General features: G+C 42.4%; 1 protein-coding gene across 9 annotated transcripts in view; it reads left to right on the top strand.

The window, feature by feature from the left end:
- LOC135904431 (uncharacterized) overlaps positions 1-13,782 on the top strand; it is a 106,124-nt gene that overhangs the window by 88,596 nt on the left and 3,746 nt on the right. For 6 of the 9 annotated variants that reach the window (XM_065435268.2, XM_065435245.2, XM_065435259.1 and 3 more), the window contains 5 exons: positions 1,735-1,899; positions 4,166-4,396; positions 5,863-5,994; positions 6,863-6,955; positions 11,504-11,668. The exons of 1 other annotated variant lie outside the window; for it this stretch is intronic. In XM_065435268.2, the coding sequence (XP_065291340.1) occupies positions 1,735-1,899; positions 4,166-4,396; positions 5,863-5,994; positions 6,863-6,955; positions 11,504-11,668 (786 nt within the window). The remainder of the gene's footprint in view (positions 1-1,734; positions 1,900-4,165; positions 4,397-5,862; positions 5,995-6,862; positions 6,956-11,503; positions 11,669-13,782) is intronic. 2 more of the 9 variants (XM_065435284.1, XM_065435275.1) reach the window with 2 other exon arrangements.

Raw genomic sequence — 13,782 nt, 5'->3', positions numbered from 1 at the left:
GTTATTGGTGAATGAGATAATGTGCAGTCAACATCCGGAGTTTTGGTGTCCCTAGGGCCGCAGAAACGTGTGAAAAATCAGGCGGTCCGAAAAACTAAATCTGTGCCTTTTACTGCCTCCAAGGCCTCAAATCTCCAGACATGTCCGATATAGTTCTGAAGGCTTGCCTGTGCACTTAGGTGTATCTGTGCTCATATTGTGACGGGACAAATTGTGCGGATGCACTTCGTGTATTAAGGAACCCATATTGTGTCCTGCGATAGTTGCCCCCTTTCCACTCTTGGTATGCTTCACCGCGTAACCTTACTGTATCGCGGCATAGCTGACTTTTAGAAACCAGCATTATGTAATGCTCTCTACTTTCTGCGCTGCAAAGCTGTCGGTGAAGATTGCAAATGTGTAAACAGTGCCATTGCGAATAGCAGCGAATTCTTCCAATGAAAAGATTCACCGAAGATTACGATACTCCCTAATGTGAATTTTGAGAGCATCGCGTTGAATTTGTGATATATTATGGCAAGGAATTTGATTCTGAGCAACAGGCTCCTCTCAGCGGCGGTGCTGAGCCTCTGCTTGGGCAGCTCATTTAGCAGTAGCTGCAGATGAAGCATTTCACCTAGTTGCATCGCTCATTGTTCAGAAAGATAGTATGAACACTGGAATGTGTGGCTTGCGTGGAGCGCATTCTCTAGTGTCAGTGGTGGCGCACGGGAAGAAGCGCATGAGCAGTGGGTCCGAACGCATGCCAGCACTTAGTTTTCATATGTGGTATCGGTGGACATGCTCGCCACATCCCTGGTCGATGCCGTGAAGCAAGTCTCTTTGCGGCACTATGCTTTCCTCCTCACCCTTTAGCCATACTCTCTTCCTCCACTTTACTTCTCTTTGTTCCTCCACTTTACTGCTCTTTGTTCTCTCGCAGTCTTTCATCCTCCACTGTGCTCTGCGTTTTTTTTCTTCGCTGTGCTCATTCGATCGGTTACGCCGAGGAACGCAGACGCTCAGTCGCATGTTATGTCATGTTATGTCCCATGTCATAGAGCTGATAACATGGGACTGAATAGCAAGAAGCTTGGTAGCGAACGTCAAAGCAGCCAGGCCTAGCATTGCTGCAGTGGTGGCTAAGTCTGCCAGCGGCTTGGGGTGCGAGAGCACCGGTTCGATGCTGCGAGATAATGAAAATGGTGGCCATGGTGGCTTCAAATAATGCTGTTTCAGACCTGCAGTCATGGCACGAAGTCTGGAAAATGGGATGGCGAATGATGTTTTTTTTTTTTTTGCGTCCAAAATTTCGGACATCCTCATGCATTAACTCTGTGGGGTACATAACAGTGCCGTGAAGGCTTCCGAATTATCTGGCATGTCTGAAAAATCGCTTGCTGGCTGTATCCCAAATTGCTGGAGAATACGCAAGTTTCGATCAAACTAGGGCCAAGAAAAAAGATTAAGTGTGCAGTAGGGCAAGAAATTCTGCCTCAAGTGACCAAGTTGGGGTTTTCTTTTGCGAAAATTGAATTTTTTCTGTAGATGCTGCGGCTTCTATCACTTGCCATATTAAATGAGCCATGTCCTTGTTGCCGTGCCATCATGGCAGACTACGATGACTACTGGCGTGGCTGTATGAACATTTGTGGCCACATGCGCTTCATCTCAAGTGCTGCGCTGTGGTTGGCCCTTGACTTTGTGAAAGACATTTGTATCAATTGGACAGCATCTCTCTCCTTGTGCCTGCAGCGTGCCAAGCACAGTGATTTGTGGCAACCAGCTCAAGCCATTGGCCAGCAGCCGACGCAGGTCACTGGCAGCCAAGTTGCGCTGGGAGCGTTGGCGTGAATTGCAAGCGCAGGTGGCTGATGACAAAGTACAGGAAAATTCTTGCAGCTTTGAGCAAGATGAGAGGTATCCACTATGCCTTGTCTCGTTTTTAATGAACAGGTGTTAGTTTGGGAAAATTGACAAAGAATTGAGATCTCTTGGACAAGTTCAGTCAGATTGTGGTAACCCAAATTTTAATTGTGCTATAATTATCTTTATACATATTCAGATGGCTTAATTTGATTAATGCAAGTTTTTTTGCTTCCAGTGGCCAACCAGCATGGTCAAGGACATGAGTGTTTGATGGGGCACAAATTTTCATTTTGTCAAAACATGTCTAAATTTTTTTATGGCTGCTGTGTGTGCTGACCAGCAGTAGTTTTAGAAGGCACCACCGACCTGGTCGTGTTAGTCATTAATAACCAGAGTAGTGTCGTCAACCTTGTCACCTGCCCATTCTCTGACGGCTGTGAATTTCCTCACATATATTGTACTAGTTGACTTGCAGGTGAGCCCGGTGTTATGGTTGTGAGGCAACCATGACCAGCCCACAAAAAGTGTAGTATATTAAGCACTCGGTTGAATAATATGGGGGAGCGTGAAATAAGCGCTTAGCATTTCAAGAGAATTAATAGGTGACTAGTCTTCACTCTTATTGACTGCATTTCGATGGGGGCGAAATGCGAAAACACCCGTGTGCTTAGATTTAGGTGCACGTTAAAGAACCCCAGGTGGTCAAAATTTCCGGAGTCCTCCACTACAGTGTGCCTCATAATCAGAAAGTGGTTTTGGCACGTAAAACCCCAAATATTATTATTATTCACTCTTATTGAATGCAGAGAACTGCACAGTTGAGAAGACTGGTTGATGTGGCAGTGCGTGCCTGGCTCTATACTTGCACCAGGGTCACGGTGACAATTCCTGCTGCTGGAGCTTCCTTGCGAGTCCCCTAAAAATTGCTGCTGCTTTTCAGAGAGAGGGAAAAGGTTAAAAGATTGTGAAACTTCAAATATTCTAGGGATTTTTTTTAGGTCGTGTGTGAGTGGCATTGATGTCCGTGATGTGCATGCAATTTCTGCTCTTTTTACTGTAGAATCTGGTGGAGGCCAGTCATAAAATTTTGTGGCTGTGGAATACAATATGGTGCTGCACAACTAAATTGTTCTAATAACAATTTATGACGGGCTGTAATAGTACTTGGTATTGCAGCAGTAAATATTGTGCTTTTTGGTGCATGTGAATCGGGAGTAGTGAAAGGTATTTATTGCAGTTATACTGTAACATTGATGAAGAAAAAGTTAAAAAAGCTTTGTAGGAAGAACTATAACAGACTTCAGCTAGCTAGTAATGATAGGGGAGGTGTTTTCTGATAACATTAGCTTCTCTACATATACTGTGTGTGTGGTAAACTAACCTGTACAAACAATCCTGTTATGCTGGCTTCTGCTTCCTATGTCAGATTGTCGTTGGCGAAACCACAGGTCATGATCAGAGTTCAGCAGCACTGACAAAGACAGAAGGGTCATTCGAATATTTCGAGCTCTTTGATGCAGTGAGAAAGTGTATTCAGTCCTAATAGTTGTGACCAAATGCCAATCCCTTTGAAGTACACGGCTCTATTTACGTTAATACTTGCTGCGGTGAGTTGTGGTATTGTGCTGTGTGCAAAATTATAGGCATGTTTCCCACTGGATGTGGCTGCATTGTAATGGGGTAAAGTCATAAAGCAGTTATGTATCAAACTTCAAGTGCACATTGGAGAATTCAGTGGTCAAAATTATTCTGCAAACCTTTCGATGCGGCATTTCTTATAGCCCTTGTGTTGTATTGTGGCAATAAACCTCGTAAATAAATTTGTGTTCGGAGGATAATGCTCCTCTATCAGGCTGAGGTTGCTATGTTGATTTGGCACTTCTTTTGTCTCTTCCCTGCAATTGTTTTGGGTCATGCCTGGCTTATCTTTTTAAAGGAGTAGGTACTGACATCACATTTTTACTTTTAGAAATTCTTCTGCATGCTTTTCTTTCATGTAAAAGAAGCATCAGACCTACCATTGTTGGCGTTAATGTGACTGCAAGATTTCCTGAGCTCGTGTAGCAATAAGGCTGAGTGTGATGACGTTGCCCATTATCTCCTGGCTGCACTTGTGTGGGGCAGTGGCAGCAATTGTGGGTGTGGACTGAGCCAACGGATTGAGACATTGTGATGCATCCACGTCCTGGGTACTGAAACTAGTTTATAGAAATAATTATAGTAAATTAGAAAAAAATTAATTGCAAATGTCGTGTCGGCAAACTCCTTAAACAATTTACGTGTCTCTGAAGCTAAGGGTCATGCTTTTCATTTGTAGTCTGAGCAACAGTGTCTCCAGCATTGGCTCTACAACGACTGCCGCGCCTGCATTTGCACTGCCTGCCAAGCTGCGCTGGAAGCAGAACCCAGTGGAGCGCCAGGAATGTGCCATGCCAGCCAAGCTGAGGCACAAACAGGACAGGCTTCTTTTGTCAGCAGCCAAAGGCGAAAGCTGCAATGTAGGCACTGTAGTCAAGGTTGAGCCTGGCACGTCGTCGAGATGTTCAATGTAAGGACACATCTCTGGGGAGCACTTGGGCCACTGAGAGCATTGTTCTCAAAATGCAATGCAGAATGTGGCTAGCTTGCAAGGGCTTTTCAAAGTATGAGTGCGTATGTGCAGGTCTCTTGCTCCTGCAAAGCACAACACATCACTTTTGCTACGTTGAGCTTGATACCTCAATAATCAGATTTAAAGGCCAACTGCCATAAAACATTGGACCACATCAAAAAATGTTGCTTTCAGACAGTGTATATATAGAGCACCCCCTGCGCAAAATTTCGCATTGGTAATATCTGTGGGTGAATCTTGAAAAGCTCCCAATTTAAGGTTTCCAATACAAAAATTGGTAAAAAGAAAACTCCATTAGGGCTAGCTTAAGATAACACAAACTCGAAATGCTGAGCATCGCAGCAGTGCCTGGGCACTAGCTTAAAATATCGGGCAGTGCTTGTGGCACACTGACAATCTTGCTCACTCTCTTGGATTTATCGCACCCGCTAACCACTAGGTGCACGAGTCATTCGCTTAGATGCTATTTAGAAGCTGTTAGCAAGAAAATTACAATTACCAGCCCTGCGGCACCCTTGTAGCTATTCCAGGGTAGCTTGTATTGTGTATAGCACTACTTATTTATAACCAATTTAGCCAAAGTGAAATTCTCAGTGCATTGCAAATTTGCCCTCTGTAGCATTTTTAATGTGCTCGAGCAGGTTTTGAATTGTGGATAGTTCAGCAGACAAATGGCTAATTATACTCGAGCAAAATGTCGTTTTTGAATAAACTCTACAAGGCAAAAAATAAAAATGATCATGTTCTAATTTTTCTTTATAAGTGATGTTCGGGCTTTAAGGGGTTAAAAATAAGTTGTTACAGAGGCATCATTGGCACTTAACCTATTCACTGCAGTGTCCTTCTAATCTGCTTTTCACCGGATCATAAGAAAATGCAATAGTAATGAATGCATAAAAGGGGATCAGTGAGTTTTTTCAGTGAGGACATAAATGGAAAAATTTATTAATGGGTTTTCATTTTGCTTTTTCTTGTGTTCAGTTCACTCATTTAGTTGTATTAGCATGGTTACGTTGGGACTATGTTCTATTTTTTACGCATGTCCTTTGTTATGCAATTATTTGCATTTAGAGTGATTTGCAAAGTACAGTGTCAGAGATGTTTATTTTTCATGAACAAAATGACAGCATTGTCTCTCACTGTAACAGGACACTGTTTTTTACCCTAACTATAACTGATAGCACTGAGATTTCATACTGGTAAAATTAATTCTTAGCATGAGATTTGGTTTCTGGATGAAACGAGCAAGTAATGCACCCTAACGTGCTATTAAAGTTAATCTAACACAACACTTTTGAGCACAATCTGAGTGTGAACAAGCCCAGTGGTTCAGTTAAAGTACTTAGATATGGTGTGTTACCATTTGTACAAGTTTTGGTATGCATCATGTTGTTTATCCATAGAGCACCACCGCTTGTGGCTACAGTTAAGACCGAGCCCAAGGAACCACCATCGGAGCGACGTTCACGTGCCAAACGCTTGTGGTGGGAACAAATTAAGCAGCTGGACATAAGGCTGGCTGGCGGAGGAGGAGGGTGAGTTGTGCTTTTACGCTGTTATTGGCAAAGTAGTGGATGCATATGTTGCCGATGGGATTTGTGTGACCTTTGCTAGTCTTTGTCTTACTGATGTATTTCAAACAGTGTAGTTCTCATTCTTTACTTCAAGGCGTTGAAGTAAATGGTAGCAAATGGTAGCAAATAGTAGCACAAATGGCAGCAATTATAAGTGATGAAATTTCGGTCTGGCTGCGCATCGCCTATCGCATAGTAGTTTTGTGTGCAGAATTATGTACTTACATGTGTTCTTATGCTTGGACTTCTAGATGAAATAAATATGGCAGTACTTTCACCGAAGGCCTGACCTGTCAGATGCTTATGTGTTCTTGTGGAATGCTGATATACAAGAATGAAACAAAGAAAACATAAAGGCATTTTCAGTATCCATGAAATATAAAGCATTTATTAGATATTTTATAATGTATTTTTAGAAAACTGTGCAGTATATCACAAATGAAACTAGTTCTGTCTATAAACTGTACTTAAATTGTTAGCAATGTTTTGTAGCTTTCAGGTTTATAGACAAATTGGGAAAGTACTGAAATTTGGGCGAGTTGGTAGCTATTCATTATGAAACTGCAGCGCACACGCAAGGTGCAAGGCAGAGGTAATAACAAAGCGCTTGTGTGCGCACTGCAGTTTCATAGTGGAGGTGACAGGTAGTCTGCTCTGCCTGAATATGCTACTTAATATAGTGGACACAGCCCCTCCCCCCCCCTGTATGAAGTGTGAGAAATTCAGCCTTTCAGGAATGTCACAAGGCATTGTTGGGAGCAAACCTCCCAGTTAGAGCTGGCTGGCACTTCAGCAGCCCTCTTGTGTTGGTTCTTTTTCCTGCCTCCAGTTGTGCCATCACTGAGGAGTCTGTAGAGGATCTTCTGAGCTCCTTGCCCAAATTCTTGTTAGCAGAGCTTTTCCCTGACCAAACATCGACAAGGTGCAGTCCCTACTCTTGCATTCTGTCATGTGTGTTTAGTCCTGTGCAAAAGTGGAGCAAGGGCTTGTTTGCACTAATAACTTTTGCTGCATGCTGTTCTTTGTCAGATTCTTTTACGTGACAATTGTTTCTCAAAAGCATCTGGATTGCTATTCACAGGCTAGTCAAAATCCAATAAAAGTGGCAGCTTAACTGTTCGCAATATGCCTTAATTTGGCTCTTGCATTGCTCAGTGATTTAAAATAAATCAAAATGTTCCTGCTGAAATTGCAGCTTGAAATAATCAATACAGTCAATGCCCAGTTTTTCAGACAGCACATTTCTCAGAAATGCCAGATAATTTTGTTCATTCACTGCACTGCCATGGTACCCCATAGAGCCAATGTATAAGGTCGTCTGAAAGTTCAGACGCTGAAACCCTTCACTGTACGATTTTCCATACTTTTTGTCATTATCACAGGTGGGAAAAGGCATTCATTGAAGCCACCACCACTGCCATTTTGATTACTTCACAGCCTCGAACTGGCGCTCTTGCATGCCAATCCGCCGGCAGCCGTAGTTACTGTGGCAACGCTAGGCCGAACTGCTTCTATGTTCATTACCAAGCTTCCTGCTGTTAGGTACTGTGCTTTTCATTGAAAGAGTTTGTCGCTGTCTGCAATCGTGTTGACTCCACATTTGTCATCCTTGCCGATGGCTTTGCAGCACGGAAAGCACAGCAAAGATCAAGCGTCATGTAATGCCAGTTCTAGAAACCTTGGCCACAATACAGCAGTGTTACATGGTCAAGCATATGCAAAGTTGATGCAGTGAAGCATACTGCGAGTGGAAAGGGGCTGCTGTCACGGCACACAGCACGTATTCAATTATACACGTGTGCACCTGCATTCTTCTCCTATCACAGTACGAGCACCTATATACCTAGTAAGTGCACTGGCAGGCTTTCAAAGCTATTTCGGACGTCCTTGAGGCGATTTGAGCCTTTGGAGACAGTGAAAGGCAAGCAATTTTTTTTTTCTGTTTTCATCGCCCCTGGAGAGTCCGAAAAATTGGACGTTGACTGTAATGCATGCCCATATCATTGCCAATGCAGCAAGCAGCATAGGCAGTGCAACTAAATAACAGTAGGGTAGCACATTCATGTTGTTATGTATTTGCCCAGCTGTGCTAGGTACCTATCATTTGTAAAAATCTCAATTTGCACAGGTGGTCTGAGAACCTTTTAACAAGTCATCTCTAATGTTTGGTATTGCTGATTATATCTCATTACTAGTTGCTTCAGTTTTGTTCATACATATTTACATTTGCACAAGCAACAAAAGTGCTAGAAAAGGAAGCATAAGGACAATTTGTTTTTGAATCTGACTGATACTTGCCTTCTCGGTATTCCATCTGTGGATTGTTTTGTATTTGGCACTTGAGACATTCAAGTTCCTTTTCATACCCAATTTTACTGCAGTTTTATTGGTCTTGTTTTTAACCATTTGATTTCCTAAAATGAACAGCTTTTTGTACTATTCAGTTGTTTTGTGTAGGTTTAACTAGTATCTTAGTTTATCAGTGCTGGACATTGTAGACTCTTGCTATGATGTCCAAATGGTATGGTTATTCATGATGGCAGACATGAATACGAATAACAAGCAGCATGCCACATGAAGCCACTAGTTCCTGTTAAGCAATTTGTGTGTGTCCTCTGTGGAATGCCTGAAGTCCTAAAGAAATCGGCATCGGTATACTTATTGTGCAGTAGAAGGGGAGGCAGTTCTGTCTTCACTCTGTGGACGAAACATTACAGCTTCAGTTTTAGTAACATTTGGTTTCAGCTTGTTCTTTAAAGACCAGGCTTCAGTTAGTCTTAGTGTCTTATTCGCATCGTAATCTTTATCTATGCCTAAATAGCTGGAAACCTGCCATGGTTGCTCAGTGGCTATGGTGTTGGGCTGCTGAGCACAAGGTCGCGGGATCGAATCCCGGCCACGGCGGCCGCATTTCGATGGGGGCGAAATGCGAAAACACCCGTGTACTTAGATTTAGGTGCATGTTAAAGAACCCCAGGGGGTCGAAATTTTTGGAGTCCTCCACTACGGCGTGCCTCATAATCAAAGTGGTTTCGGCACATAAAACCCCATAATTTAATTTAAATAGCTGGAAAGAAGCTAATATTATCATAAAGTGTAAATCTTCTGTAACCATAAAACAGTCCCCAACTGATGATTTAGAGACTTAATTATTAATTTGGACATGCTTGATTATTCAGACAGCTTCGTAGCGTCACCACTGGCTGCATAGACTTTACGTATGAGAAGACCAAAACTTTGGCACCTTACAGCACACCGTTCAGCGATTCAAACCACGTGCTGATTCAATCACTGAGTCGGGCATGAAAAGCTTCATTTCTATTTTGATACGACGCCAGCAGAGTTGCCATCCATATCACTGGCATCCTCAAAACCAAAACTAGCTAAGCCTAGTCTAATAGTCGCCAGCCGCATGAAAACCACGAACAAGTCAAGCCATTAACTGCTGTAATGACGGCATTTGTTATTTGTCATGTGAGCTATGCGATTTTCATACATCCTGCGATTCTCTACTCTTGTTAAGTACCGACACGATCCTTGGCGACTGTTTTTTTTTTTATGTTGTTGTTGCTGAGAATCATCGCATGCGCAGTGCATTGGGCTCCAAAAAGCAACGAAACAAGTGGATGCACCGTCGCACTCTGCTCAATCAGCTCTACAGGAGCCAGGGCAGCATTCTGGCTTCCACTGATAGCACAAGCATTGTGCACAAAAGCAGCTTCAAGTGGCACCAACTCCACCCTTCATGTCTGCGTGACTAGCTATTGGAGTGGGGTCCACCTGGTGGACATGGAATGTAACGCGCATTGTCTGTACTTTCGTCTATCTGTAGCAACAGCATGAAAATCATACTTATACAGGTTGCAGGCAAGCGTATGTGCATGCTGCAATGCGTTCCTGAGCTTTCTTTTTTTTTTTTTGGCACTTGTGAAAGAAAGTTGCATATATTCAGGAGAAAATTTTTATTTAGTTGGTCCCTGTTCAGTCCAAATTATCGGTTTGGGGACTACATAATACAACATATCTACAAAATCTACGATAGAAAAACAAGATATCTACAAAATAGAAAAACTGTCCTAGAATACTTTCTTGTGGGACACTTAGTTACAGTTTTTAGATCAGATGTGTGATCAAAAATTTGAACAAACTGTGATAGACTCTAGGTATGATTAGGCAATGAGGGCTGTGCCATGGATGCCATGCATAACCAGCCAAGATTTTAAAAACTTAATTGGTGATTGATATTCCGCATGCTTTCATTAACAGTAAGTATATTCCCAAGACTAACATCTTCTAAATTTTCTTATATGTATTTTTGTATTTATTAATGAACCCGAAATTTTTATTCCTGCTAATAAGTGACACTTCTGTGTATATTCTACTGCTTCTGCACATCTTGCAAAGGAAGGGAGATGTCATGTGAGCTTAATAGCTTTCTGCATGTCAACTGCAATACTTCATCAACTGCAACACAGCGGTGCCTAAATGTCTGCTTTGTAATATTTTAATGCTTTTAATTTTCTTTCCCAATGAAAATAAAAGCAAGTGACATATGTGCTTTAAAGCAGTGCCGCACTTCTGGCCTAGAACGAATCGTCTGCCGCAGCTTCTGTCTGTCTGTGCACATGTCTCTGTGTGTGTGTTTGAGATAGCAGTGCCTATTCAGGATGTTCAAGACTTGACAGGGTGCCATGAAGAAACAGGAAGGGTTAAGGAAGATCGAGAATAACAGTGTTCTGTGCAGGTGATCATCTTGCATTAACTTGCGTGCGATTCAATTCCTCATGAAAGCATTAGGGGCAGTGCTTCTGTGTAGTGTGAGAGATGCCAGGTAAAGCTTACAGCTTGTGTGACCCACTTGTGTATTTGCCATGTTGTGGTTTGTGAGTGTAGTATTGATGACGCTGGAGAATCCATGTATTGCAACAGCTGTGTGCAAGTAGTACAGTGTTGAAGTCTGGGGCACTGCATGTAATCTTTACCTTTAGGGCACCACAGACCGTTTTGGAACAAACCATATGCTATAAGCAGTGCAGAAATGTGCAAATAAAGTGGAAGTAGATGTTTGTGCCACAGGATGTCGTAGTGCACAGTGTAGCAACAACTCTGTAGATAGAGTGAGAGTTTAGATTGATGCCCGTGGCTTGAAAGGAGAGCAATTTAGTACAGTGTGGTAAAATTTGAGGGAGACAGCATTGCTTGAGGAAGGTATTCTGTCTAAGCATTCCTTTTGGTATAGTAAAAATAATTTTGGGGGTCCTTTGCTGGTTTCTTTAACACTGAATTCATGAATTTCTTCTCGGAACCAGATCTTTCTCATAGCCTGCATTCATTTCTTGCATTAGTGGCTGTTGAGGTTGCTTAGTAATCACAAGTGTTGCAGGATTAGTACATTGTAGCCCAATAGTAAAAGTGCACCTTGTGTGTTGTGGCAGGGTGTAGACTAGTACAAGGCAGTTGCTTTTCTCAGGAGGCAACGAAAGAAGGCGGTGGCTCTTCAACCAGATGTGCCTGCCAAGACTTCTGTCGCGCCCAGCAGACGGTCGCTTATCATGAAGGAAAACTGGCGCAAACGAAAGGAGGCCTGGCTTTCTGCTGCTGCGCAGACTTTGGCAGCTGCTTCTCAGCCTGGATGGTATGATGCAGCTCTGCCTTTGTTTTACGAGCAGCTTTGGATTTGGACTCATTGGATTAAGCGGCTTCCAAACGCAAACATTTATCCATTTGATTTGGAGGTAATGCTTTCCTACTAAACATTTCGTACCGTATTTACTTGCACAATGATTGCATCAATTTTTTTTTACAAAATAGTGCAATTCAGGGGTGCGATCATTACGTGAGTTAAATTTCCCACGAAAAGAAACATTTTCATTTTTCATCCCGCATTTGCTGTGGGATGACGAGCAGGCGGCTGCCGCTGTCAGTGCGGTTAAACAAAAATGGTGGCCGGTGGAGCAAGCCGAATGCGCCGAATGCGATTATTTTTCTTCTCGTGAGTACATTATGCGCATTGAAACAGTTTCTTCCGTATCAGTAATAAATATCATTAATATTGGCAAGTTTGCGACAATAACATAGCCATGTCCAGTTTGAGGAGACGGAGATGGGCGCGCTTAGCTGCCAGTGACGTAGAAACACATGGCGGCATGTTTCCGCTAAGAGTGGACGAATATCTTAGCTGCGTTACAAGCGTCGGCGTATGAATAGGGTACACTTCTAACATATCGGTGTAAACGCGGCCACTATCGTTGCAGCTCGCGATTTGTTGTGTGCGCATGAGTGCAGACAAAAAGAACCGAAAGGCACCCTTTATGTTGTTGACCAAAACCATTATGAAGCCTACAAATAAAGCCGAGGCAAGTTTGGTTGTAGCTTTTTTTTTTCATGCAAGTGCGGAAAGTGATGAAAGGAATGAAATGGGGCATCTGCTTAATAATGTTGGGTGCGTGCAGATCGCTTGGTATGTCTTCAAGAGTTGTCCACGTAGCATTCGACAGATGGTAAGCGCAATCATCAATAGCTAGACTTGGCACATGACATATTGCTGTGACAGGTTCAGGGTGAAATCATTACACGGGAAAGAAAAAAACATCTAATTTTGACGACAAAATTCAGGGATGCAATCATTACACGAGGGCGATCATTATGCGAGTAAATATGGTATATATGGGTGCAGAGGCCCCTGTTTCACTGGCTCATTAACAGAGGTTTACATTTCGCTGTGCATGCTGCTTAATAATGCACATCTGTGCTTTACTTGCTTGTTTCATCCAAAACTACATTTTTAGTAGTGACGCGAAACAAAACACGAATTTGCGACAACAGTATGGCGGTGTCATCTGTGGTTGTTTGTATTAAACATAGTGTGAATTGTGTTTGGTTGCAAGATGGCACATTTGTTTCTTACTGTGAAGTTGTGTCATGTTGCTGCAGACAATCCATACTTGTAATTTATTCTGGGTACTAAAAGGTGTGCGCCATCAAATGACATCTTGGTGTGAAATATGAGCACAATTGAGCTAGCTGTTTAACCAAAACTGCATATACACTGCCTATTTATGTGTTCCTATTTGTGCAACGTTCAGTATTCTGCAGTAGTACATGGAGGCTAGTACACACAAAAAGTACTTGCATCTTTCTAGGTGTCAAGGCATGGAAATGAGCAGCACCTTTCTAATAAAAGTTGTAAATTGTCTTCTGCTACCTTTGGTGCCGTCAGCTGCGCTTATTTCTTCTGCTTGCTGATGGGTTTCTTCTTTCTCTCATTCTCATCCACTCCTGATATCTTTGTTTGTTTGTTTTATTTGTTTGTTTATTCAAGGCAGATTTACAAGTAATATTTGAAGATCGTCCTCATTTCTGGTTTTCATAAATAGTTGTTGCACTATTTTATTCGGTCTTATAAGTTACAGGATATCCAAGGTTTTCTTGCTCTTTATGCTTCTTGAGTGGCTCCAGTGCAAAACATGTTGTATGCGGATTTGAGCGATATGAGAAAAGCATTTCAAGCACTATTTACATCCGTTATTTCAGTTACTTCTGTCCAGTGGTAACTCGAAATGAGTTCCTCAAATACTCTAATATTCTGTTCTGAATGGTTCCTAGTTAATGCCTCGGGGCTCGTATGGAGTGGTCGCTTTTCTGGTAGAAAACGGTATATCTGCAAGTGGTCACTCGTATCACAAACTAAGGCACCTGCTTTCAGTTCTTTCATATGTGGCGGCAATTCTGGTTGATATATTAATTACA

Source organism: Dermacentor albipictus, chromosome 1 (assembly GCF_038994185.2).
Source record: "Dermacentor albipictus isolate Rhodes 1998 colony chromosome 1, USDA_Dalb.pri_finalv2, whole genome shotgun sequence".
Lineage (NCBI taxonomy): Eukaryota > Metazoa > Arthropoda > Arachnida > Ixodida > Ixodidae > Dermacentor > Dermacentor albipictus.
This window is presented reverse-complemented; position numbering and strand designations above follow the sequence as displayed.